We start from the raw sequence: 25,929 nt of genomic DNA, 5'->3' as shown, positions 1-25,929 counted from the left end.
ATTGTCATAATAACAGTTATAAATATTGTTTGGACATCTTAACATCAATACTGGCATAGCAAAAGTATTAAAAAGTGCAAAAGTGCCATCCCTGATATCAGAAATATCAATTATATATATACAGTGTATTATTTTGCACAGCAAGACAACAAAACAACAATAATACCCATTGCAGGCACAGTTGTTAGAACAGTAACAGTTCAGCAGCAGATATAGGGCAGTCATCCTTCACACAATATGAAAGAAAATGAAGTGCAGCAGTGCAATATTGAAGTCTGGTGGTTCTAGCATGGATGGATCTGTATCTTCTCCCAGAGGGCAGCAAGTGGAACATGTGATGTGCAGGGTGATCCTGATCACACAGGATGTTATGCACTCCAAGTAGACAGCGGGTGGTGTAGATGATCTGGAGTGCCTGCTGCTTAACCTTAGTGCAGCTGGAGAACCTCACTAAGAAACCATCAATATCAATATGCTGCTTATAGCACAGTGGTAGAAGTTCAATAGGAGCTGCTGAGGGATTTTTTTTAGGTGTACAGGTCCTGGAGAGAAGGCAGGCTACAGCCGATCACCTTCTCCGCAGACCGGATGACATGCTGCAGTCTGCCTCTGTCCCTGGCAGTAGCAGCAGTGTACCAGATTGTGATGGGTGAGGTGAGGACAGACTCAATGATGGAGGTGTAGAAGTGCACCATCATTGTCCTTAGCAGGTTGAACTTCTTCAACTGCCGCAGGAAGTACATCCTCTGCTGGGCCTTCGTGATCAGGGAGCTGATGTTTAGCTCCCACTTGAGGAGCTAAAACTTCAGGAGTTTGACAGACTGGTGACTGGAGGTGCAGCAGTTGGTGTACAGGGAGAAGAGTAGAGGGGAAAGAACACAGCCTTGAGGGGAGCCGGTGCTGATGGTCCGAGAGTCAGAGATGTGTTTTCCCAGCTTCACTTGCTGCCTCCTGTCCGACAGGAAGTCTCTGATCCACCTGCAGATGGAGTCAGGCACACTCAGCTGGGAGAGCTTGTCCTGTAGCAGTGCTGGAATGATGGTGTTAAAGGCGGAGCTGAAGTCCACAAACAGGATCCTGGCGTAGGCCCCTGGGGAGTCCAGGTGCTGCAGGATGAAGTGGAGGGCCATGTTGACTGCATCGTCTACAGACCTTTTGGCTCTGTAGGCAAACTGCAGGGAGTCATGGAGTGGGTTGGTAATGGATTTGAGGTGGGACAGCACAAGGCGCTCAAATGACTTCATTACCACAGAGGTCAGGGTGACGGGTCTGTAGTCATTAAGTCCTGTGATCCTTGGTTTTTTGGGGACAGGGATGACAGTGGAGGCCTCAAAGGGGGAGGGTGAGAGGCTGGTGTGGTGGGGCTGGTGGATGGTGTCACGGGTGATGGTGTCAGGACTGTCACACTGTCTGTCGTAGAACTCATTCCGGCTGTTGGCCAGGCATGAGTCGTTCGTGGAGTGGGGGGACTTTGGGCTTGCAGTTCCTGATCTGTCTGAGCCCTCTCTGTCCCCACTCCTAAACGCTTCCTCCTTCTCCAGCCTCAGCTGTCTGAGTTTGGCTGTGAACCAGGGTTTGTTGTTGTTATAACTCACCCTCCTCACAGAAGCTGATGTATGAGGTCACAGCCTCTGTATACTCATCCAGACTGTTGGTGGCAGTCCTGAATACATCCCAATCTGTGCAGTCCAAGCACGCCTGGAGATCCTCCACAGCCCCACTGGTCCACTTCTTTGATGTCCTCACAACAGGTTTAGAAAGCTTTAATTTCTGCTTGTATACAGGAATCATGTGGACTATGACATGGTCAGAGTGGTCCAGTGCAGCGTGGGGGACAGCGTGATAAGCATTGCTTACTGTGGTGTAACAGTGATCCAGAATGTTCTCCTCTCTGGTCGGGCATTTAATAAACTGTCTATATTTCGGGAGTTTGTGGGTGATGTTGCCTTTGTTAAAGTCACCAATAACCACAATAACTAAGGAGTCCGGGATTGTCCGCTCCACACACAGAATCTGGTCGGCAAGCATGCGCTGCGCCTCCTGCACGTTGACCTGCGGTGGGATGTAAACACCGACCAGTATGAATGAAGCAAACTTGCGGGGGGAGTAGAAGGGTTTACAACTGCTTTTACATGCATGATAATAATTAGAACATCCATGAGTGCTATATCTGCTGCCAAAAAAGGATGTTATCATAGTTAAAGTGAGGGACACAAACATATAAATAGAATATTCCATTGAATGCACCACCTTTGGTTGTTTACACAGAACCATTTGAATTAGGCTTAATGCTGCCCTGTTGTGTAATTTTACACAGCATTCTGGCATTGTGGAATCAGAAGCATGATGTGGTGCACAACAGCCTCAGCATCAGTCTGCATCTGTTCCAACATGCCAAACCCCCAAATCAATTTTTTTTTTTTTTGCCATGGCACCCAAAAATGCAGTGTAATTGCTTGCAGCCGCCAGAGATGGCAGCTGCTTAAGTTGTAATTGTGTAAAACTTGCAGCATGTCACAAACCGGATGAAAAATTGTGAAGAAAAATAAAGAGCAACAGTCACGCAATAGTAATGAAAGTAATACATCTGAAAGCATTCGGGTTCCAACAACTTTGATGCTTGGACCCTGAATAGTAAAAAGCCACAAGTGGCATTTTTTGGACTCCAGGCACCACTTTCAGTTTATTAGGTTCAGCAAAATTTAGTTAATTTAGTCTAATACAATAATAAACAGTCAGTCTGGCAGTAAATCCTAACTTCATGACGGTTATAATGTTCAGTTTTTTGTTTGAACTTTTAGAGAGTTGCTAATTTGACTTTATGGGTATTTTAGAGGTTGGTTTATGTTATGTTAGTTGTTGGTAAGAACTCCTGCGTGTCTACCAAGTGTGTTGTTTCGGTTTCTTTACTCTAGGTGTGCGTTTTTCACTTTGGGCTGAGCAAAGACAGCTTTTTCTCTGCTTCCAGTCTTAAGGCTAAGCAAAGCTTAATAAGTTGTGATTCCAGTTCTGTACTGAACACACAGATATAAGATTGATATTGAGCTTCATGTTTCTCTTCTGGAAATAAAGTAAATGTTGAAATATTCCTTTAAAAGCTACTTCATGGTGATCACATTTATTTTATTCTATTTGTTATTTAATTATTTATTGCAGTATCACAGTATTTCATCTATGCCTATAGTTTAGATTCCTTGTTTGCAACATACATGCCACAGTGTGTTGTTTTTAACTCAGCCCTCAAATATTTTGGCATGTTTCCATGTTCTAAACTTGTAATTTTTACTCCACAGGGGATCAGAGGAGATGACTGGTGATATCAATGACTCCATCGACTTTGTCCTACTGAACTTTGCGGAAATGAACAAGTTATGGGTTCGAATGCAGCATCAGGGCCACAGCCGAGACAGAGAGAAGAGAGAAAAGGAGCGTCAAGAACTCAGGATTCTGGTGGGCACCAACCTAGTTCGCCTCAGCCAACTGGAGGGTGTCAATGTGGACAAGTACAAACAGGTATGTGTTTGTGTGCAACATCTAATTAACCATGGTTCCCAGGTGGAATTTGGATGTTGAAAATGAGCTCTGCACTGTAGCAGCCATATACAACTCTGGAAAAAATTAAGAGACCACTGCAAAATTATCTGTTTTTCTGATTTTACTATTTATAGGTATGTATTTGAGTAAAATAAACATTTTTGTTTCATTCTTTAAACTAATGACAACATTTCTCCCAAATTCCAAATAAAAATATTGTCATTTATAGCATTTATTTGCAGAAAATGACAAATGGTCAAAATAACAAAAAAGATGCAGTGTTTTCATACCTCAAATAATGCAAAGAAAACAAGTTCACATTTATTTCGAAACATCACAATACTAATGTTTTAACTTCCAAAGAGTTCAGAAATCAATATTTGGTGGAATAACCCTGATTTTTAATCACAGCTTTCATGCGTCTTGGCATGCTCTCCACCAGTCTTTCACATTGCTGTTGGGTGACCTTATGCCACTGCTGGCACAAAAAATTCAAGCACCTCAGCTATGTTTGATGGCTTGTGACCATCCATGTTCCTCTTGATCACATTCTAGAGGTTTTCAATGGGGTTCAGGTCTGGAGATTGAGCTGGCCATGACAGGGTCTTGATCTGGTGGTTCTTCATCCACACCTTGACTGACCTAGCTGTGTGGCATGGAGCATTGTCCTGCTGGAAAAACTAGTCCTCAGAATTGGGGAACATTGTCAGAGCAGAAGGAAGCAAGTTTTTCAAGGATAACCTCGTACGTGGCTTGATTCATGTGTCCTTCACAAAGACGAATCTGCCCGATTCCAGCCTTGCTGAAGCTCCCCCAGATCCTTACCGATCCTCCATCAAATTTCACAGTGGGTGCGAGACACTGTGGCTTGTAGGCCTCTCCAGGTCTCTGTCTAACAATTAGACGACCAGGTGCTGGGCAAAGCTGAAAATTGGACTCATCAGAGAAGATGACCTTACTCCAGTCCTCTATGGTCCAATCCTTATGGTTTTTTGCAAACCTCAGCCTGGATCTTCTTTGCTTCTCATTGATGAAGGGCTTTTTTCTAGCTTTACACAACTTGAGCCCTGCCCCTAGGAGCCTGTTTCGAACCGTTTCGAAATATTTATATCTATGCGTCCACTTGTTTTTTTTCACTGGGGCCATTCTGCACCATAGTTTCTGACCAGGATATGGCAGAGAGCTACATCACGTGCATACTGCACTTTCATGGCACAAAATTGTTCAAAATATGGTCACCACTATCTCCAAAACCTCTATATTCAAAATCTCTAAAAACTCTATGGGTTGTTATTGTGTCAGAAAGCCGCGGGAGAGCTGCATCTTGGTGGCCGTATCCTTTGCAAGCGTCATTTTTTTTGTGTGCACTACAGCATTCTCCAAGCGTACACAGACTTACTAACTGCTTTCACATTACTATCTTGGCACATTATTTTATCTCTGAAGTGTGAATTCAAGCTACACTAGATTTCTAAATGCTAAGGACACAGCATAAACATAAGTCATGTCCGTAAATCGGGTAGCCACCATATTGCGACTCTCCATGGATCAGCTGTTTTCGCGCGGTTCAACAACAGAGCTTATGATTGGTTTACACAGTTAATATGGCTGCCATGAATTTCATTAATCAGAACACCGTAAAAATTGTTTTGATAATGAATAATGCATTAATGAGGACGCAAAACACAGATTTATGGACTTTCCATGATGGATTACAAAGCCCCTGGAAGGATTATAATTGCAAACGACAGCTTGTTATAAAGGTATAATAGAGTGGACCAGGGCAGTTTTTAAAGTAAGTTTTTACACAAATGTGGTACAGAAATATTAATGTATCAGTACAGTATGTATGAGTACTTTTCCAGTCATCTGGGACTGGAGGGACCAGCTAAACCTGCTAAAAAAAAGGCAAGTGACTCCTTTCCTGAAGGAAAACAGACAACACTAATACTGGAAGTAGTACTAATGACTTGTAAGTATAACAGCAGGCGATGAGCAGGGTCATAGGAGCAGCAGGGGGCTTGTCATCACAGATCAGACTCTACAGTTCTGGAGGGAGAAATATCTGCAGAGTGTGACAGAAGAGGAGAGAGACAAAAGAGCACAAAACTATGGGAAGGGGAAGAGATTGAGTTAGTGACATGCATTTTTAAGACATGAATCCGTACTGATAGAGAAAGAGAGAGGAGCTCAATGTGTAATTGAAGTCCCCTGGCAGTCTAGGCCTAAAGCAGTATAACTAAGGGATGGTTCAAGTAACCCTGAGCCAGCTCTAATTATAAGCTTTATCAAAAAGGGAAATTTTAAGCCTACTCTTAAAAGTGCAGAGTGTGTCTGTCTCCCAGACTCAAACTTGAAGATGGTTTCATAGTAGAGGACCCTAATAGCTGCCTCCCATTCAACTCCTGGAAACTCTAGGAACCACCAGTATCCAGCATTTTGGGAGCGCAATGTTTTAGCGGGATTGTAGGGAACTATAAGCTCTTTAAGATAGGATGATACCTGACCATTAAGGGTTTCATGAGTGAGGAGGAGGAAATAAAATTCTGTTCTGGATTTTACTGGGAGCCACTGAGGAGAAGCTAACACAGGAGAAATATGATCTCTTTTTCTAGGTCTTGTCAGGAATCGTGCTGCAGCATTTTGGATCAACTGGAGAGTCTTTAGGGACTTGTTGGGGCAGAATTACAATATTCCAGCCTGGAACTAACATATTCATGGACTTGATGTTCTGCATCCTTTTGAGACAGAAAATGTCTGATTTTGGTAATATTACGCAGGTGGAAGAAGGCTGTCCTAGATATTTGGTTTTTGTAGGAGCTAAAGGACATATCCCGATTAAAGATAGCTCCAGGATTCTTTATGGTGGGGCTGGAAGCCAGGGAAAGGCCATCCAGAGTAACTGTGTCATTAGAAAATGCATTTCTGAGGTGTTTGGGGCAAAGTACAATAACTTGGTTTTGTTTAAGCTTACTTGTAGAAAATTGCTGATCATCCAAGTCTTAAAGTTGCTAAGGCATGCCTGAAATTCAGCTAACTGATTGGTTTCATTAGGCTTCAGTGACAAACATAGTTCTGTATCATCTGCATAACAATGGTAGCTTTAAGAGTGATTCCTGGTAATGTTGCTAAAAGGAAGCATGAACTGGGTGAATAGTCCAAGCACAGACCCTTGGGACCACTGCTACAATACTTACAATACTATTATACTATATTTGATTACAGGGGAATTGGTGCTTTTCTTTCCATAGTATCATATTTTCTGTATTTGACATGTATCTTGGCACATTATATACAATGATAAATCTGTTAGGGTAATTTGATGTCTGTCTGGTAACACTGTTTTTCTTTTTTGTTTGTTTCTCTCAAAAGATTGTTCTTCCTGGAGTGCTGGAACAGGTTGTGAATTGCAGAGACTCATTGGCCCAGGAGTACCTAATGGAGTGCATCATACAGGTAGATTAGATCTCTGTTGGTGCTACTACTGACCTTATTGAGTTGATGTTACCAGCCATGACATGGACGTTACCAGTCCACACTGAACATAGTTTTTTCTTAATTTTTCAATACAATTCAGTTTCTGCTATCACTTGAATGCAAGTGATCACAGCAGGTGGCTAGTTTTTAGTGTCACATCAGACCTTGTCATTAGATTTTTAGATTGATACTTGGTACACAAGTTGCACACTGACTATTAGTGATGTAAATCATTATGATGATACTGACAATTAAAAATTATTTAATGAATCCCCAAATAAATAGAGCGAAAGAAAGAATGAACAGAGGAGTGAAGGGATGAGAGAAACAGAGAGTGCACATGTTGGTGAGCAAGGGAACATGTACAGTACTGTGCAGACGTTTTAGGCACTCTAGATGTTTTTACTCTTATCCTTCATCAGTAGCATCAGGTAGGTGTCTGATCAGTCTCAGATTAATTCAGCAGCTGGACAATAAGTCCAATCACATAGTCCGCATCAAAAAGAACTATCCTCAGAGACAAGAAGAACAAGGATGTCCTGCAACAGATGGTCTGACCCCCCACAGAGCCCTGATCTCAACATCATGGAGTCAGTCTGAGATTACATGAAGAGATAGAAGACACTGAGACAGCCTGAATCCACAGAAGAACTGAGGCAACTTCTCCAAGATGCTGGGAATAAACTGCCTAAGTACAGGTGTACTGAGGAGAACTTGAGCGGGGGGGTATTCTTAGGGATATCAAAACATCAAATAAAAACACCCGAGAAGTTTTAAATATGGGACCTTAAATCCACTTCTAGATTGAGTCCATTGTACCTCCACAGTACAAAGAGTGAAAAAAGGAAAGTAAAGGTGGAAATTTGATTTTAAAGACTGGTTTAGGTTTTGGGTCAGGTTTGGGTTCTGCCTGAATAGTCATGGTCGCTGTTGAGTTGAGCCAGTATCATACAACATTTTAGCTGATTTGTGCAATCAATATTATTTTTACATGAAATCTACAGTACTATGTAAAGATTATAGGCACTAAAAGTGAGGATTCTTTTAGATATAAAGCCATGAATTGTTTTTTATTTACCAATCACGCTCATACAAACTGCAGGAAACAGAAAAAAAACTCAAATCAGTAGTAGATGTGACCGCCCATTGCCTAAACAAGACAGCAAGACAGCACCAATTCTCCAAGGTATGCTTATGCACTGTTTTTTAAGGTTCTTGGCAGGTGTGTTTTCCCATGCATCTTTGAGAACTTACCACAGTTCCTCTGTGGATTTATGTTGACTCAGTTACATCTTTCTTTTTATGTAATCCCACTCTAGCTCAATTGTGTTGCGATCAGGGCTCTATTATGTCCATAGCATCTGTTGCAGGACTCCTTGGTCTTGTTACTAAAGATAGTTCTGTACAACTGGCTGAATGCTTGGGATTATGCTGTCACGCTGCAGAATAAATTTAAGACCTTCCTCCCTCGAGGAATTTGTCTTGGTATATTGGTGCTAAAAATACAGAGATAGTACACAAAGACAGTAAGGAGTAAAGAGCAAAAGCAATTACTATATGTACAGGGAACATAAATATAATTTAAATGTAAAATGTAGAGTGCAAATGCGTGGCCGTGGCAGTGATTGTCCGGAGAGATGTGCGTTAGTGTAATGCATAAATGTGAGTTTAACGTTAATGTAACGTGTATTGGGTGGGGCGGTCTGTGAATCCAAAATAGTGACATGGTGAGTTCTTGTGTGAATCTTCAAACTTAATGTTTTTTCATATATATATAAATAAATAATATGAAATGTAAATGTAGCCCTACACTCCTGGATTGAGATAGTCTTGTCTTGTAAGGTTTTCCCAGATGAGTTCCACCTTCAGACCCTGAACCCTTTCCTGCGTTCCTGTGCTGAGCTTCATCAACACGTCAATGTCAAGAACATCATCATTGCCCTCATTGACAGGTACAGTTTAATTCACAGTATCAACAAAGTTAATGGAATAGAAACTCTGTGAATACCTCTTTGGTTTGACATTTCACTCCATCAGCAATGGCATTATTTGCATATGCAGATTTTGATTGAGCAGAATTAACCAACAAACAACCAATGTTGTGAATTGTTTGCATCCTTAAAGTACCCAGAAAATTCTACACCATTTAACACAATCCAGTATGATAGCCATGCAATAAACACTGTAATGCTGTCTTTTTTGGAAGTGAGTCAGGGACATGTTTTATCTGTTTAATCTAACTTTAGACAATAGTTTAAATGGTGCTGTGTTGGATTGATCTTTAAAAGTGTTTTAATTAAGTTAATTTTGTCCACCCTATTTGCATCCATGGGGGGATACTCACCATCAGCAACACTTAAAGAGCAAGCTAATTACTGGTTTCAGCCTCAATACACCCCCCTCAAAATTTTTAAAAATGCATTTAAACCCTGATGCACTGATACTACTGATACTCTCTGATGCTCACAATCTTTCATACTGCTGATAATTAACTGCTATTTTTACGCAGTTGTATGCACCTTGAGCAAATTACATATTTTGTTGAGTTTTGAAGTGAAAAGAAGTGTATACAACTCATTCAGCAAGAGAATATTTAACATGAGCCTGAAAATTTGGGGAAGCTGTTAAGATCACATTACTGCCATGTTCTAAGGAAATCAACTATGTTAAGCTCTGACTGATCATTTCTTAAAATGTGCCAATGCACTGCAGGATCACCAGTGCAACAGGCTGTAAGCTTTACAACCAAATCTTGTCTTAAAATGTCCAAACTACAAAACTAACTGTGATGGAGGAAGAGCAACAGGGCACAGTGACTTTTGTCTGCTCTGATATTCTTAGCTCCGGTCCGGTAAGTTCTGCCTGCTAAATTTCCACCCCCATGTTTAACAGTTTGAGAGGTGGTCTTTTCATAAAGCGCGGTTTCTTTTTTTTCTTCAAAATCACCTATGGTGATTAAGGTAATTTTAACTTCTACTCTTTTTCCAGAATGATTTTAGCGTATACAGGTGTTGCTGTGCATGCTTAAGACATTGACATTTGATGAGGTGACATGTAAGGTTATCCTTTGATGACTTGAAAACAATGCTACACAGTGGAAGGGAGCACTAACACTCCTGTATTAGCTAACCCTACTTGCAGGTCCTTTTTGATCACATGGATTTTGCTGTACCATTCTACCCAGCAGTATTGCAGCTTTATCTTACAGTTTTCTTGGTCCCCCAGTCTTGTGTTGATTTCCACAGTTCCCCCTAACTGCAATTTCTTACCGACATTTTGGACAGTGGAAAAATAATGCTTGAAGGATTTTGATTTTTTTTTATAGTCTTTCCCTGCTTTGTAGGCATCTATTTGCTCCATTTTTAGATCCTCTGTTAATTTCTTAGAGGAGCCTATGGTTATTGAGTGTTAATTGAGAATTTCTCAAGCTCTTGCATTGTGCTTAGCTGACAATTCACAATGGCAGGTTGAGAGCTGTCATGTAATTTGCCCTGGAATATCAGAATTTTTCCTTGCTCAAAATGAGGTGGAGGTGGTACCATCCTGATCATATGCACACACATATGTGTACCATGCTTTAAACTGACACATGCACTTTTTACGAGCAACATATTTTTGGGGTTCTAAAAATTATATGATTGAAGAAAACGACAATTACCACTTAATGTGGACTACAAGGAGTGCGTGAAGAGGCTTTATAAAATTTGAAATAAGAGGCTGAAATGTTGTTCCTCTGGTTGTGAATTGTGTAGATGGACTATCCAATAACAGGGCCACATTTTGCTTATTATGAAATGTGTAAATGAAAGCAAAGGATTTTATGTTATATTTATGTTGAACTACACTGCAAGAGTAGCTGATCTTAATTTTATATTTGTTTCGCTTGTTTATTTATCTTTATTTAGCTTGATTTTAAACAGGTTTGCTGTTTGTTAACTATGTAAGATTTCATCTTGTGTTTAATGTTGAACGGGGCACCTTTAATATGCTGTCAAAAATTGTTAAAATCAGGTAAACATTTGCTTTGCATTAATACACTCCCAGTGACTTGACAAATTAATACTCTTGCCTTGACTTTTTGTCCTGTCCTCCACTCTGACTCTGATCCTCTCCATCACTGGAGTTCAGTAGCAATATCTGCTGCTGAAAACATTACACTGATGGGATGTAATGCTAACTAAGTAAACCATTATAAGAAATTGGGCTTGCAAAAGATACAATATTCACCTGTAACAGCCATGTAATAACACATTCTCTTTGAAGGGGTGTTTTCTCTATTAAAATAAACTGATCAGGCTCAAAAGATATAATTAATTGACTGTGCATGTAATTTTTTTTTTATCTCAGAAAGGTGTGTTACTCTTTAAGGAGGTATAAACAAGACTTCTTTTATGATCCCTGTTTGTGACCTTAACAGTAGGAATGCACTTAGTCTCGCTGCCAATTTCTGTTTTGTTTTTCAGACTTGCTCTGTTTGCTCATCGAGAAGATGGCCCTGGTATTCCAGCTGAGATCAAATTGTTTGACATCTTCTCTCAGCAAGTGGCCACTGTCATTCAGGTAGGTTACGTTAGCTTTACCTGTTCTGTAAGAAAATTTAATTTGTATAAACACACAAAAAAAGTCCCTTTTAGGCAGGATTTACTTCTCAAGGTGAGGACAAGAAATTTTTATATGGCATGATTAATAGCACATCTGTGTTCTCTGTGAAAGTTACAACAGTCTGCCAAGATTGGACCTTTTATCATCGCCATTAACACTTCTTACATGGTATATTAATAAATACAAGTGATCAGTACTGCATGTCAGATGGTCGGATACAGGCAGAAACTCTTTCCCCAATGCCTTTTCACTGGTAGATTGGGGTCTGTGTTGACCATTTTCTGAACTCTGAAAGTGACAATCCAACATTCACTCTCAGTTCACTCTGTGATTTGCCAATTGTGTGGAAGTAAGAGAGGAACCAGGCAATGTACTTTGGCTTTCTTTTTTCATTTGCTAAACTACTATTTGTGGCACTTCAAATGTTAACCACCAATGGCAACGCTATGAATGTCTTCCCTGAGAGTTGCGAGTTGCTGAAAATTTTCGCTGTTATCCTTACTGTGCCTTCTACATCCGCCTTCTGCTGCAACTGTTTGGAGTGACTTTAAAACACATTTGATTTCTAACATGCTCAGACATCACATTTTTAGTTCTGTACCCCACCCCTTACCACCAACTTTTTCTCCTTTCTGCATCACATGTCTGCAGAACATTTTTGTTATTCAGATTGTTTGTGCAAAAAGGAAACATGATATTAATTAAAGCTGCAAGCAGCGGTGAACGGGCCCTTGTACCCAACACCAGTCAACTGACTGGCAGCCGCGGAGGTCATTGCAAGGCGCACAACATGGTTTTGCAATTGCATGACCATTGGACACAGAACAAATGACTTAAAAATCACATATTGTGCCCCTCAGGTGGATATTTGTATCATGCATGAAGGTAGCCTGCACAGATAGAGCCTAAGAGCAGCTTATTCCTCAGTCCTTTTGCCCTCGGACCTGACAAGTACACTCTTGGCTGGTTTCAACCATAATAAATATGTCTGACCTAATGTGAAGTAGATCATTGTCAGCCTGCAAGCCATACAACATAGATCTGAAATCGCATCACTGTTGTTGCTGTGGAGCCTGTCAACCACACCCAAGCCCAGTTATTAAAGAATATTTACATTTTCACCAGGTCTGAGGTATGTGCCGATTCTGGTGAGTTTTCGTGCATCCTAAAGCCCTCAAAAATGTGATTTAGTTTGCGGAATAATTATAATAATTAAAGCCGCATGCAGCGTTACTGCTCCCATCAGGTGGTGCTATGACTATACCTGAACATTGGCATGTCGATGTGTTCAGGCCATGACACTTACTAAACATGTGAAGTTTGGGGCACATTGGATGCATGTGGGAGGTGCAACAACTTCCTGTTTAATGGCGAAACATCGAAATTCGCGACACAGCAAGGGCATCCCATGAAGACTCACAGTCACCATTATGATCTTAATGCTTGTCTTACCACATTTGAGGTGAATCTGATCAACACACTTGGATGAAATGCATCATTACCTGTTGCCAATAGGTGGCGCCACAGACATGCCCTTCAACAGAACATCAAAATTTTCACAATAAGGCATCATGAAGTCCTTAAGGCTTTCCTGACCAAGTCTGAAGTGGATCACATCAACCTATTAGTAACAGGATGTCAAAGTCTAAAACATGTCATTTCCTGGCCAAAAATGAATTTTCAAATTAGAAGTAAAATGGCTGACTTCCTGTAGGTTCCTCGTAGGGGTTCCTTGTAGGTTCACCTCGGACAAATGGCAAGGGGGTTTTGAGTTTGTCCAAGGGGGCACTATGGAGCCATTTTATTGCACCAATGAACAAGACCCCTGAATAGAACAGAACAGAACAGAACAGAAATAACAATGTGTTGTTTTATTTTAAAGATAAAAGTATCATTCAAATCTACATGAATGACTTAAGTTACTCTTTAATGTGGGAGAAAATAAAGTAATCCATATTTTTGACACAAAAAATCACTGGTTAAACAAGGCTTATAGTGAAGTGATTTGAAAAGTGATTTGCTCATCTGCCTAAAGTCAGGGTGAAGCCAGTAACCAGCCGTAAGGGATGGGTATCATTAGGATTTAATCTTTATCCATCCAGATCCCTATCAGTCTGGCTCAGACTGTTACTGGTTCTTTTTCCATTACTAAATATATAGATTTTTAAATTTATCATTTTGTAAAAGAATAAATTCAGGACATGAGAAGAAGGGTTATATATTAAATACAACTAAATGCTGTTTCTATAACAGCAACATTAAAATCACAGTAAACACGATATCTCAGTCAACAGAAATCTAAAATGTCCGGGGGCTTGTTTGAGAGTAAAGTTTACAACAATTTGTGAAATTTTGAGATTAGTGGCAAACTAACCAGTCAGACTACGTACGGACAGCTGTCATTTTAACTTCTTAGTAATAATTTGCTATTACCTTAACCAGCGTTCTGTGGTTCCTGTTGGCAAAGCATCAAAACTTGCCATGGCACCACAGCATGGGTGACCCATGAAGACTCAGTCATCACATAAAAGCACCATTACGATCTTAATGCTTGTCTGACATCATTTGAGGTGAATCAGATCAACCCACTTGGATGAAACACAACATCACTTCCTGTTGCCAATAGGTGGCGCCATGACTATACCTGGAATGTAGGTGTGTTCAGGACAGGCCTGTTTTCAAACCAGTGCAATTTCAGATAGACTGAACAATTTATGGCTGAGTTACAGCAAGTTAAATCAACTTCCTATGTCATGGGAAGACATCATGCTCAGGCCCTATTGTAATCGTAGGAATTATTAATATTCTTGTGACACTGAAATCGCTTTTTTGAGGGCCTAAACATGCTCTAAAACTCATGAAACTTTGCACACGCATGAGACCTGGCGAAAATTGACATCTGATAGGGGTCTTGTTCATTGGCGCTGTAAGGTGGCTCCGTAGCGCACCCCTTGACCATATTAAAAACCCCCTTGCCATTGGGCTTAGTTTGTCCAAGGTGAATGAAATTCAGAAGCATTATGTAACATGCCAAGATGCACAAAAAAGTCTCTTGACATCATGGCCTCAAACCTACAGGAAATCGGACAGTTTCGTTTTAATTTGAACATTTTGCTAATTTTTGTCCACTTTTTGGTATTTGTGGACATTGTATTTGATCAAACTCCTCCTCAGTTTTTATCATATTGACCACAAACTTGGTCAGGGTACTCGTAAGGCCTTTGTGATTAAAAGTTATTAAAAGATTCTGTTGACATCGAAAGGAGTGGCCATGGTGGCACCTCAAATGTCCATTCTTCGCCATGAAACAGGAAGTTGCATTTAAATTGCTGTAACTCAGCCATACGTTGTTCAGTCTGCCCCAAACTTCAATATGTTGATAAGTGTCCTGGCATGAACACACCCACATGACAATATTCACAAGTTATAGCGCCACCTATTGGCAACAGGAAATAACATGTTTTAGACTGGGGTGTCCGGTTACTAGCAGGTTAAAGTGATCCACTTCAGATTTGGTCAGGAAAGCCTTAAGGCCTTCATTATTCCTTACTGTGAAAATTTTGATGTTCCATTGAAGGTCATGTCACATTTGGTCAAAAAGCAAAGCAGGTAATTGTCCAGTCTGAGTACAAAGGACAAAGGCTTAAGCTCATTTGTTCTGTGCCCGGCAGTCACACAGTTGCAGAACTGCGTTATACAACCTGTGGGGATTCGAGGGCCCGTTCAACGACTTGCAGTTTTAATTATTGTTAATATTATTCCTTCCCCTGAAACGCAGCTTTAGGACACTCGAAAACTCACCAAATTTGGCACATACCTCAGACCTGGCAAACATCTCATTATTCTTGAGTGGGCTCCACGGCGCCCCCAAACGCAGGCTATGTTGGAAAAAAGGTGCTTGGATTTTCATGAAATTCAGTGAGGTCATTGCTCTCATCATTTTAGACGTACCTATTTTTTTGAGATTTTTTTTGTCAAACAGGAAGTCAGCCATTGTTGATTTCCTGGGTCAATTATTCATTCTACAATCGCACTTTTAAACACCTAAGCACATTGATTTGATATCACAATTGGCCACAGGCGTGCTACAGCAGCTGTCTAGCGCTGCCTAACTACTTTTAGCACTTTACAGGTGGTTGGCATATTCAGATGCTACAAAGCTTGGCATGTTTGTCATAAGTCACATAACTTGATTTCTGATGTAGGTCAATGTGTGTGTGTCAAAATGGCTCAAGGGCACCCCCTAGAAATTTCAAATGAAGCAGCCCCCATGTACCATTTTTCACAGGTGTACCAAATTCGGCAGGCACTTGTAACACCCCAAGATGTTCAAAAGAGCCTCTTGGAGCTCTACCCTAAATTCAACAGGAAGTCAGCCATTTTGAATTTAGTTTGCAAATATTCATCCATACTAATAGCACCACCTGTTGGAAGCAGCATGACATGACACGTTTTGTACTGTTCTTTAAGTGGGTTGATCAGATTCACCTCAAATGTGATCAGAAAAGGATTAAAACCATATTTATTTTTTATTGTCAAGATTGTGAGTCTTCATCAAACCTTGCCATGGCAGCGAGGTGAATTTCCAACCTTCACCATGAAACAGGAAGTTGTTGTAACTCACACATACAGTCCAGTCTGCCCCAAATTTCACTTGTTTGATAAGATTGTTGGCCTGAACACATCTACAGGCCAAGATTCAGCCATACTCATAGCGCCACCTACTGGAAACAGGAAATGACATGTAATATACATTGATGTATTCCTCAAGCAGGTTTGTAAAGATCCATTTTACATGAGGTCAGAAATCATAATCGAAAGTGGATTAAGCCCTTCTAAGGGTCTGTCTGTACACAGGGCTGCTCTTGTGTATAATAGAAATATGCAACTGATGGACACAGTAAGTGATATTCATCTCATTTGCTCTGTGTCCAGCGGTCATGTAATTTCAGAACTATGTTGTATGACTTGTAGGTTGACAAAGATCCATTTCACATTAGGTCGGAGACATTTATTCCAGTTAAAACCAGGCAAGTCTGAGGGCAAAACAACAGATGAATAAGCTGCTCTTGGGCTCTGTCTGTGCAGGTGGCTGCCCTCTTGCATGATCCAACTGAGGGCTATACTATGTGATTTTTAGCACATTAGTCTTGTGTCCAACGGTTATGCAATTGCAAAATCACATCGTACGACCTGCTATGACCCCACAGCTGCCAGTCCCCCACCAGGTGCGGTGTGTGCGGGCCCATTCAATGCTGCTTGCAGCTTTAATTGTTATTAATATGTTATTATTATAGCGTTGATATCAAGTTCCATGACTTCTGACATACACGCCCAGTTTCATGAGCATCCAAGCATGGCTACTGCCTGAAAAGTGCTACAATTAGGAGGCACTAGAGAGCTGCTATATGATGCCTGTGGCCAATTGTGACATCAAATCAAAGTGCTTAGGAATTTAAACATGAATACAAAGTTTTATGAGTTTCTGCACATCCTAAAGACCCTAAGAGGGGCTTAAACCTCTGTACTTTTGCCCTCAGGCTTGAAGGAGAACAATGATCAATATCACATGTCATTTCCTGTTTCCAGTAGGTAGCGCTGTGACTGTGGATGAATACAGTAGATGTGTTCAGGCCATGACATTTATGAAATATGTCAAGTTTGGCGCATATTGGACAGTGCATATGAGAGTTACAACAGCTTCCTGTTTCATGGCGAAGCATCGAAACTCTTCACAATATAGCACCATTATTACTTACTGCTTGTCTGACCATAAATGAGGCAAATTAGATAAACCCACTTGCATGAAACACAGCATTTCCTGTTGACAATAGGTGGCACTATCACTATACCTGAATACAGGCATGTATATGTGATCAGGACAGGCCTGTTGTCAAACTTCTGAAATTTGGGGCAGATCAAACAATGTATATTTGAGTTCCTGGTTAATGTTGAAACACCAAAATTTGCCGTGCCACCAGGCCTTTCTGACCAATTTTGATGTTGCTGAATATTGGCATGAATATTGGATGTGTTCAGTCTATGACACTTCAGATGTGAAGTTTTGGGCAGATTAGACAGTGCAGTGCAGTACAGCAACTTCCTGTTTCATGGCAAAGCATCGAACCTCACCTGAGCACAACAGCATGGGCATCCCATGAAGACTCATGACAATAAAGCACCATTATGATCTTAATGCTTGTCTCACAACATTTGAGCTGAATCAGATCAACCCACTTGGATGAAACACATCATTTCCTGTTGCCAATAGGTAGCATCATGACTTAACCTGGAGTGTAGGTGTGTTCAGGACAGGCCTCTTGTAAAACCTGTGAAATGTGGGGGAGATTTGACCAAACATGTTACATCAAGTTACATCAACTTCCTGCTTCATGGTGAGACATCAAAATTTGAGGTGCCACCACAGCCACACCCTTCGACATCGAAACAGTCTTGTGTTAACTTTTAATCAAAAAAGTCTTAGAGTATCTTTACCAAGTTTGAGGTCAGTATAATAAAATCTGCAGGAGGAGTTTGATCAAATACAATGTTCCCAAAAGGCAAAAAATAAGCAAAATTTGTATATTAAAATCAAAATGGCAGACTTCCAGTAGGTATTAGGCCATGATGTCAAGAGGCTTTTTTGTGTGTCTCTGTATGTTACATATGTATACCAAATTTTCATCCACCTAGGACAAGTTAAGCCCAATGGCAAGGGGTTTTTGTAAAATTCCAGGGGGCACTATTGAGCTATTTTGCTATGCCCTCAAACGTGTGAAGTTTTGCACAGATCAGACACTATGCATGCATACAGTACTTTCTGTTTCATGGCAAAATATTATAAATTTGCCACAGGCAACAGACAATTTTCAAAATAAGGCATCATGAAGGCCTTAAGGCTTTCCTGACAAAATCTGAGATGGATTGTGTTAACCTGCTTGCAACAGCACGTCAAAGTGTAAAATACTGCATTTCCTGTTGCCTGTAGGTGGCGCTATAACTTTATGTGAATACTGACATGCGATCCTATAAAATTTGGTGCAGATTGGAAGCGTGGCAGAGTAATAGCAACTTAAATGCAACTTCCTGTTTCATGGCGAGACATCAAAATTTGAGGTGCCGCATTAAGAGTATCCTGACCAAGTTTGAGGTCGGTATGATGAAATCTGTAGGAGGAGTTTGATCAAATACAACGTGTCAGAATGGACAAAAATTTGCAAAATTTTCAAATTAAAATCAAAATGGCTGACTTCCTGTGAATCTATAGAGCCATTTTGCACCGCCCATGCACGAGACCCCTTAAATTCGGAAATTTTCGGCAAGTCTGATGCGTGTGTAAAGTTTTTTAAGCACTTTTAGGCAGGTTGCACCTGCAGGAATAATACAAATACTCAGAGCAACTCCAATAAGGCCTTTGCATGCTTTGTGCTCGGGCCCTAATAATAATCAGAGCAATTCCAATAGGGCCTTTAGTGTGCAATTTTGACACCAAATTTTGGAATTTACAGCTGCTGTACTTTAACGTACTCCTAGAAATTTGATCCAATTGTCTTCAAATTTGTAGTTGAACGGCACGCCTGTGGTGGCATTGAGTGTTTCAATATTTCACCATGAAAGAGGAAGCTGTTGTACAGTGGCAAGAAAAAGTATGTGAAACTTTTTGAGTTTGCTCTGCACAAGAAGAATATGCTTATGTGAGCCATGCCTCGCCAAAAAGAGCTTTCAGAGGATCTATGATCAAGATCAAGAAAAGTTGATTTACATAAAGCTGGAAAGGGTTATAAAGTAATTTCAACGACTTAAGAAGTTCACCAGTCTACACTTAGGCAACCAATCTACAAATGGAGACACTTTGGGACTGTGGCTACTCTACCGAGAAGTGGGCACCCAGTCAAAATGACCCCAAGAGCACAAAAAAAGACTCATCAATGAGGTAAAGAAACAACCCCAAGTGACAGCCAAAGATTTGAAGGCGTCATTGGAGCTGGCTAACATCTGTTTTCATGAGTCTACAGTATGTAAAACATTGAACAAGCAGGGTGGCAGGACATCACGAAGGAAGCCGCTGCTTACTAAAAAGAACATTGTTGCACACCTGAAGTTTGCAAAAGAGCACATTGACACTCCACAGCGGTATTGGCAAAAGGTTTTGTGGACTGATGAAACTAATATTGAACTATTTGGAAAGAACACGCAGCACTACATCTGGCGTAAAAAGGGCACTGCATATCATCATGAAAACATCATCCCAACCGTAACGTATGGTGAAGGAAACATCATGATTTGGGCCTGCTTTGCTGCATCAGGGCTTGGCCAGCTTGCAGTCATTGAGGGCAAGATGAATTCCCAAGTGTATCAAAAAATTCTTCAGGATAATGTGAGAATGTCTGTACATCAGCTGAAACTAGAATTTGGGTGATGCAACAGGACCATGATCCAAAACACCTAAGCAAGTCCACAACAGAATGGCTTCAGAAAAACACAATCCGCCTTTTGGAGAAGCGAAGTCAGAGCCCAGACCTCAATCCAGTTCTGCCAGGAAGAATGGGCTAAAATTCCTCGTGAACGATGTGCAGGTCTGATCCACAGCCACAGGAAGCGCCTGGTTGAGGTTATTGCTGCCAAGGGGGGGTCAACCAGCTATTACTTCCAAGGGTTCACTTACTTTTTCCACTACCATTTTGAATGTTAAATGAGTGTGTTCAATAAAGACATGAAAGATAAAAAAAAATAATTATTATTTTAGGCACATTGTCACATTTAGGCACATTTGTCAATACCCTTGACTTAGATGAAGATCAGATCACATTTTATGACAAAGTAATGCAGAAAACCATGAAATTTTCACATACTTTTTCTTGCCACTGAACTCAAATATAAATTTGTCCAATCTGCCTCAAACTTCACGTAAGACATGAGGCCCGGCCTGACCACATCAACATGCATTCAGCCATACTCATAGTACCACGTATTGGCAACAAGAAATGACATGTTTGATACTGTTTTTTTAGTGTGTTTTATTCAGCAGTTCAAATGTGGTCAGAAGGGAGGGGGGGCAGATTGACACTTGCTTTCGGGTGTTGAAATCATGATGCTGACTAATTTGGAAGATAGCAAACGGGACTCTGCTCATGTTTTCTTTGAGCAGAGGTTCTGTGACGATTGCTGCTGCTGCCGCCACCACTGACAGTAGAACCAGAAGCTGCCACTAACAGTGTGCCTGGTGATGCATTTGAGTGGATCACAGAAACCGCTCCAGCAATAAGCCTCACACGGTTCAGGGCTCTACATCTTTATCACATACCAGATACCAGATCACTGTTAATTCTTCTGTTATTTCTAGCCAAGAAAAGTATCCTGCTACAGTGGTCTGCTCCACAGGTTCCCACGGTCAATATGTGGATGTCACAGATATCAGCTCTCCTCCCCCTGGAGAAACTGACTCATGATCTCAGTCATAAATCTGACAAATTTTGGAGACTCTGGCAACTTCTGTACTTTTTCTTACAAAAAATTTGTTTTGTCTTATACACATATTTATTTTTTCTTGTATGGAAATTTAGCTGCCTTTTTTCTTCTATTTTTGCTGGTTTGGGGAAGGTTTTTGTTTTGTTTTTTTTGTGGTATTTTGTGTTAATAAATTCTGTACATCAGTTTGAAATTACAGCATGGAGGACTGTTAGGATAAGAAACAGACACAGTGAGGCTGTGTAGTGGTTTAATGTAAAACTAATTATGCTGTGTAAGCAACTTATTAAAAGCCAATAGCTAATTTATGCATAGCATGCTCACGCCCATCCTTCACTAAAGTCGATCCATTCATGAAACCATTAAAACCATTTTCAGTAAAAAAAAATATTTTTCAAAAATGTATACAGATAGGAATGACTTCAGTTTAATTTTGCATCGAAAAAAAACTCTGCAACAGCATGCATTGGATTTTCCCTTTGACTGTGACAGTGAATGAGGGTGGGAGAGGGCGTGAACAACCAGATGGGTGTGCTGGCTCTGCTGTAGCTGTGGCAGTAGACAAATGGTCCCACACAGGAAACAACTATTTAAATTGTTAATGAATCAGTTTTAAGGTGTAGAGGAGGTGTCATGAAGTTTTACTTTAAAAAATGTATTTTCCTCCCACTTTGTGGTGAAAGTGAAAAGTGAAAAAAGTCATCTAATTGTTGGTCTTCATAAATCTTTCTAACTTTCTAAGTTTCTAACAAAACGCTTTTCATTGTATGATTTCACCCCCTTCAGTCCCGCCAGGACATGCCATCAGAGGACGTGGTATCTCTCCAGGTTTCTCTCATCAATTTGGCAATGAAATGCTACCCTGAACGTGTTGACTATGTAGATAAGGTCCTGGAGAGCACTGTGGAGATATTCAACAAGCTCAACCTGGAACAGTAAGTCCCATTACTTTTGACACACTGGTGTTCAAGGAATACAATGCATTTGGGCTGTTCCAAATAGTCATAATAGTCAGGCCTAAGAAATATATCAGATAGCGAGGTTGCAGTTTGTAAGTTAATGGTAGTTTTGTAGTTTTTAAAAAAGCTTGTCTTGATAACAATGAGTAAGAGAGCCAACAAAAATAAAAGACATGCATGTTTATACATTAGAGAGAAAAAACAGAAATGGGGAGAGGAGAGTTAGAAGAGGCAAAGGAGAGTAGAGGTTATTGTTTGAGTTGGCAGACAGTGATCAGAAATCTGGATACCATCATGCGTATGTTTCATTGTTAATCCATGTTAATCTTTTGATCACAAATATGATCCAAGAGAGAATAGAACAGGGATGTGTCACCCTTTGACCCTTTCTTTTCCTTCTTGTTAGCATAGCAACCAGCAGTGCAGTGTCAAAGGAACTTACCCGACTGTTGAAGATTCCAGTGGATACGTACAACAACATCCTAACGGTGCTGCAGCTCAAGCACTTCCCACCACTCTTTGAGTACTTTGATTATGAGTCACGCAAGAGCATGAGTTGCTATGTGCTGAGCAACACACTGGACTACAACACCACCATTGTGGCACAGGAACAGGTCAGATTTTGAGCCCTCGCTTTAACATGAGGATGTTAATATTTACATTTAGGCCTTACACTCAGTCTGCAGTTTGGATAGGTGTACCTTACACATAAAATTACAAAATGGCCATTCAGTTGAATCAACAACTCACCAAAACAATTTCAGTGAAAACTACATTTTAACCTTCATCAAAGTAGGTTTGATTGTGGGCAGGTAAGATTGCATTCATTTTAGCTAGGTATAACTAATCAACCGTGAACTGAGTGTACAGTAACAGTGAACAACAGTCAATCCTAACATTTGAATTATTTATTTCTACAGTATCTGTGCCTAGCAGTTGTAGAATCATTAACATTAAGCAAATAAAATACTTAACTAAGGTTAGGGAAAGAGCATTAATAGTTGGTTTGTGACAAGATGGGCAGTCATGAAAGTCAGCTGTGCTGCACACCCTACAAAGTGGCTATAAATTGGCATTACACAATTGTCCAAAATGAGCTGAATTTCTAGGAATACAGCAGTTGGCTGTATTGAGCTGGATTTATGCTTGACGCAAGGATAACTATGGTGTATGAGTATAAGTAGCATGATGTCAGCCAAGATTTACAGTGCCAGTCAAAAGTTTCGACATCAAAACTATGAAGGAACACATGGAAATATGTAGTAAACAAAAAAATAAAACAGAATATGTTTTATATTTTAGATTCCTCAAAGTAGCCACATTTTGCTTTGATGACAGCTTTGCACACTTCTGGCATTCTCTCAATCAGCTTCATGAGGCAGTCACCTGGAATTGTTTTCCAACAGGTGCTGAGGCTGCTTTGCCTTAACTCTGCGGTCCAACTCATCCCAATCCCCATCTAAACTGGGTTTAGGTCTGGTGATTGTGGAGTCCAGGTCATCTGACGCAGCATTCCACCACTCTCCTTCTTGGTCAAATAGCCCTTACATAGCCTAGAAGTGCATTTGGGGTCATGATCCCACTAAGCACAAACCAGATGGTATGGCATGTTGCTTCAGAATGCTGTGGTAGTCATTCTGGTTAAGTAAGCCTTGAATTTTGAATAAATCACCAACAGTGTCACCAGCAAAGCACCACCACACCACCTCCTCCATGCTCCATGCCATCTGCTCACCTTCTCTGCATCTCACAAAGACATGACAGATAAACTAAAAATCTCAAATTTGGACTCATCAGGCCCAAGCAGTTCTCTTCTTCTTGTTGATCTTCCTCAGCAATTGTTCTTTGCAGCAATTCGGCCATGATGGCCTAATTCATGCAGTCTCTTTTGAACAAATGATATTGAGATGTGTCTGCTACATGAACTCTGTGAAGCATTTATGTGGCTGAGGCTGGGAGCTCTAATGAACTTATCCTCTGCAGCAGCGGTAACTCTTGGTCTTCCTTTCTTGGGTTGTCTTCTTGAGGATACATTCAAAGTTCTTAGTTTTTTCAAGACTCACTGACTTTTATGTCTTAAAGTAATGATGGACTGTTGTTTCTCTTCACTTAGTGGTTCTTGCTGTTATGTGGATAAGAACAGTAGTCGAATAGGGCTATTCACTGTATAGAAGTGTGTACCAACCCTGCCTCTGCACAACACAACTGATAACCTCAAACACATCAAGAAAGCAAGAAATTTACTCATGACAAGGCAAACCTGTTAATTGAAAACCAGGCATGAATGTGATTGAGAGAATGCCAGAAGTGTGCAAAGCTGTCATCAAAGCAAACGGTGGCTACTTTGAGGAATCCAAAATATAAAACATATTCTGGTTTGTTTAACACTTTTTTGTTTACTACATAATTCCATATGTGTTCCTTCATAGTTCTGATGTCTTCTGTATTAACCTACAATGTAGAAAGTGATTAAAAACAAAGAAAATCAGGAGGTGTGTCCAAACTTTTGACTGGTACTATATATATAGTACATGGATATCACTTGGCAGGGCTAAGCATCAAAGATCCCACAGATAAAACAGGGCAACATTACTAAGGAAGATGTTTGATGGCCTCTGCCTCATGACTTCAGAGTGGTTCAGTCTCTCAGCCAAAAGCAGGGGTAATAATGTAGAAAAGTACAGTGAATCAATACTCCTCACTCCCTCCCTGGTTTCTCTAGGTGGACGCCATCTTGAATTTGGTATCCACACTGATACAGGACCAGCCAGACCAGCCAGTTGATGATCCTGATCCTGAGGACTTTGCTGAGGAGCAGAGCCTTGTGGGTCGTTTCATCCATCTGCTCCACTCCGAAGATCCTGATCAACAGTACCTTGTGGGTCTTTTCTTTAACATTTTGCACATTTATCTCATGTACTAGATATATCACATTATATACTGCTACTGCTGGACTTGACGTTATTGCTGACTATTTTGGAAGTTACACTGTACTGTTTCCCTTTTTAAAGTATTTTCCCACCTTGTTCAGAGTTGGTGTGTACTGTGATGAATTACACCACAATGGAAATCAGTGGCCGTCTTAATAAGCACGAAAGTGTATTAAGAAGTCTGAAGTTCTACAGTATGCTGGTTGTTGACAGATTTATAATTTGTTATAATTTACCTTTGTTATAGTTGTATAACTTTCTCATCTAAAACTTTGTGATTGGCAGGCCACAGTTATCTTTGCTGTTGTCTCTGTTGTTCATGCAAGTTAAAATTCTGTTTTGTGGATAGATTCTTAACACAGCCCGAAAACACTTTGGTGCGGGTGGAAACCAAAGGATTCGTTATACACTCCCTCCTCTGGTGTTCGCTGCCTACCAGCTGGCCTTCAGATACAAGGAAAACTCATCATTGGTGAGCAAACATCACTTTTCACTACATCTTACATGCTGTATTTGGAGTTTTGTCTATCTTGTTAATAAATTATCCCAAATGTGTTCCTATCAGGATGACAAGTGGGAAAAGAAATGTCAGAAGATCTTTTCCTTCGCCCACCAAACCATCAGTGCACTTATCAAGGCTGAACTTGCTGAGCTGCCTCTTCGACTCTTCCTACAGGGGGCACTGGCTGCAGGCGAGATTGGCTTTGAGAACCATGAGACCGTAGCATATGAGTTCATGTCACAGGTAGACTGAATCTCCTGCTTGCAGGCTTAAACTGTGTCTGCATAAGTTGCATAGTGAAGGCAGCTTCTCTTAAATGCAGACCAAACTAACTAAAGGACAAGTGTGACAGTAACCTCTGGCCACCTGCCTTTAACTCTCCTGTTGCCCTTCGTATTGCCCTTCATATTCCGTATACTTTTTTCTTCTTATATTATTCAAAAACAAAAGATAACCA

General features: G+C 40.5%; 1 protein-coding gene across 1 annotated transcript in view; it reads left to right on the top strand.

Annotated features, from left to right (window-relative positions):
- vps35 (VPS35 retromer complex component) overlaps positions 1 to 25,929 on the top strand; it is a 52,413-nt gene that overhangs the window by 22,447 nt on the left and 4,037 nt on the right. The window contains exons 6-14 of the mRNA XM_018672067.2: positions 3,294 to 3,513; positions 6,907 to 6,990; positions 8,854 to 8,963; positions 11,475 to 11,571; positions 21,868 to 22,016; positions 22,447 to 22,654; positions 24,763 to 24,918; positions 25,320 to 25,442; positions 25,536 to 25,715. Coding sequence (XP_018527583.1) covers positions 3,294 to 3,513; positions 6,907 to 6,990; positions 8,854 to 8,963; positions 11,475 to 11,571; positions 21,868 to 22,016; positions 22,447 to 22,654; positions 24,763 to 24,918; positions 25,320 to 25,442; positions 25,536 to 25,715 — 1,327 coding nt within the window. The remainder of the gene's footprint in view (positions 1 to 3,293; positions 3,514 to 6,906; positions 6,991 to 8,853; positions 8,964 to 11,474; positions 11,572 to 21,867; positions 22,017 to 22,446; positions 22,655 to 24,762; positions 24,919 to 25,319; positions 25,443 to 25,535; positions 25,716 to 25,929) is intronic.

The sequence above is a fragment of the Lates calcarifer genome, unplaced genomic scaffold (genome assembly GCF_001640805.2).
Source record: "Lates calcarifer isolate ASB-BC8 unplaced genomic scaffold, TLL_Latcal_v3 _unitig_950_quiver_259, whole genome shotgun sequence".
NCBI classification, from domain to species: domain Eukaryota; kingdom Metazoa; phylum Chordata; class Actinopteri; family Centropomidae; genus Lates; species Lates calcarifer.
This window is presented reverse-complemented; position numbering and strand designations above follow the sequence as displayed.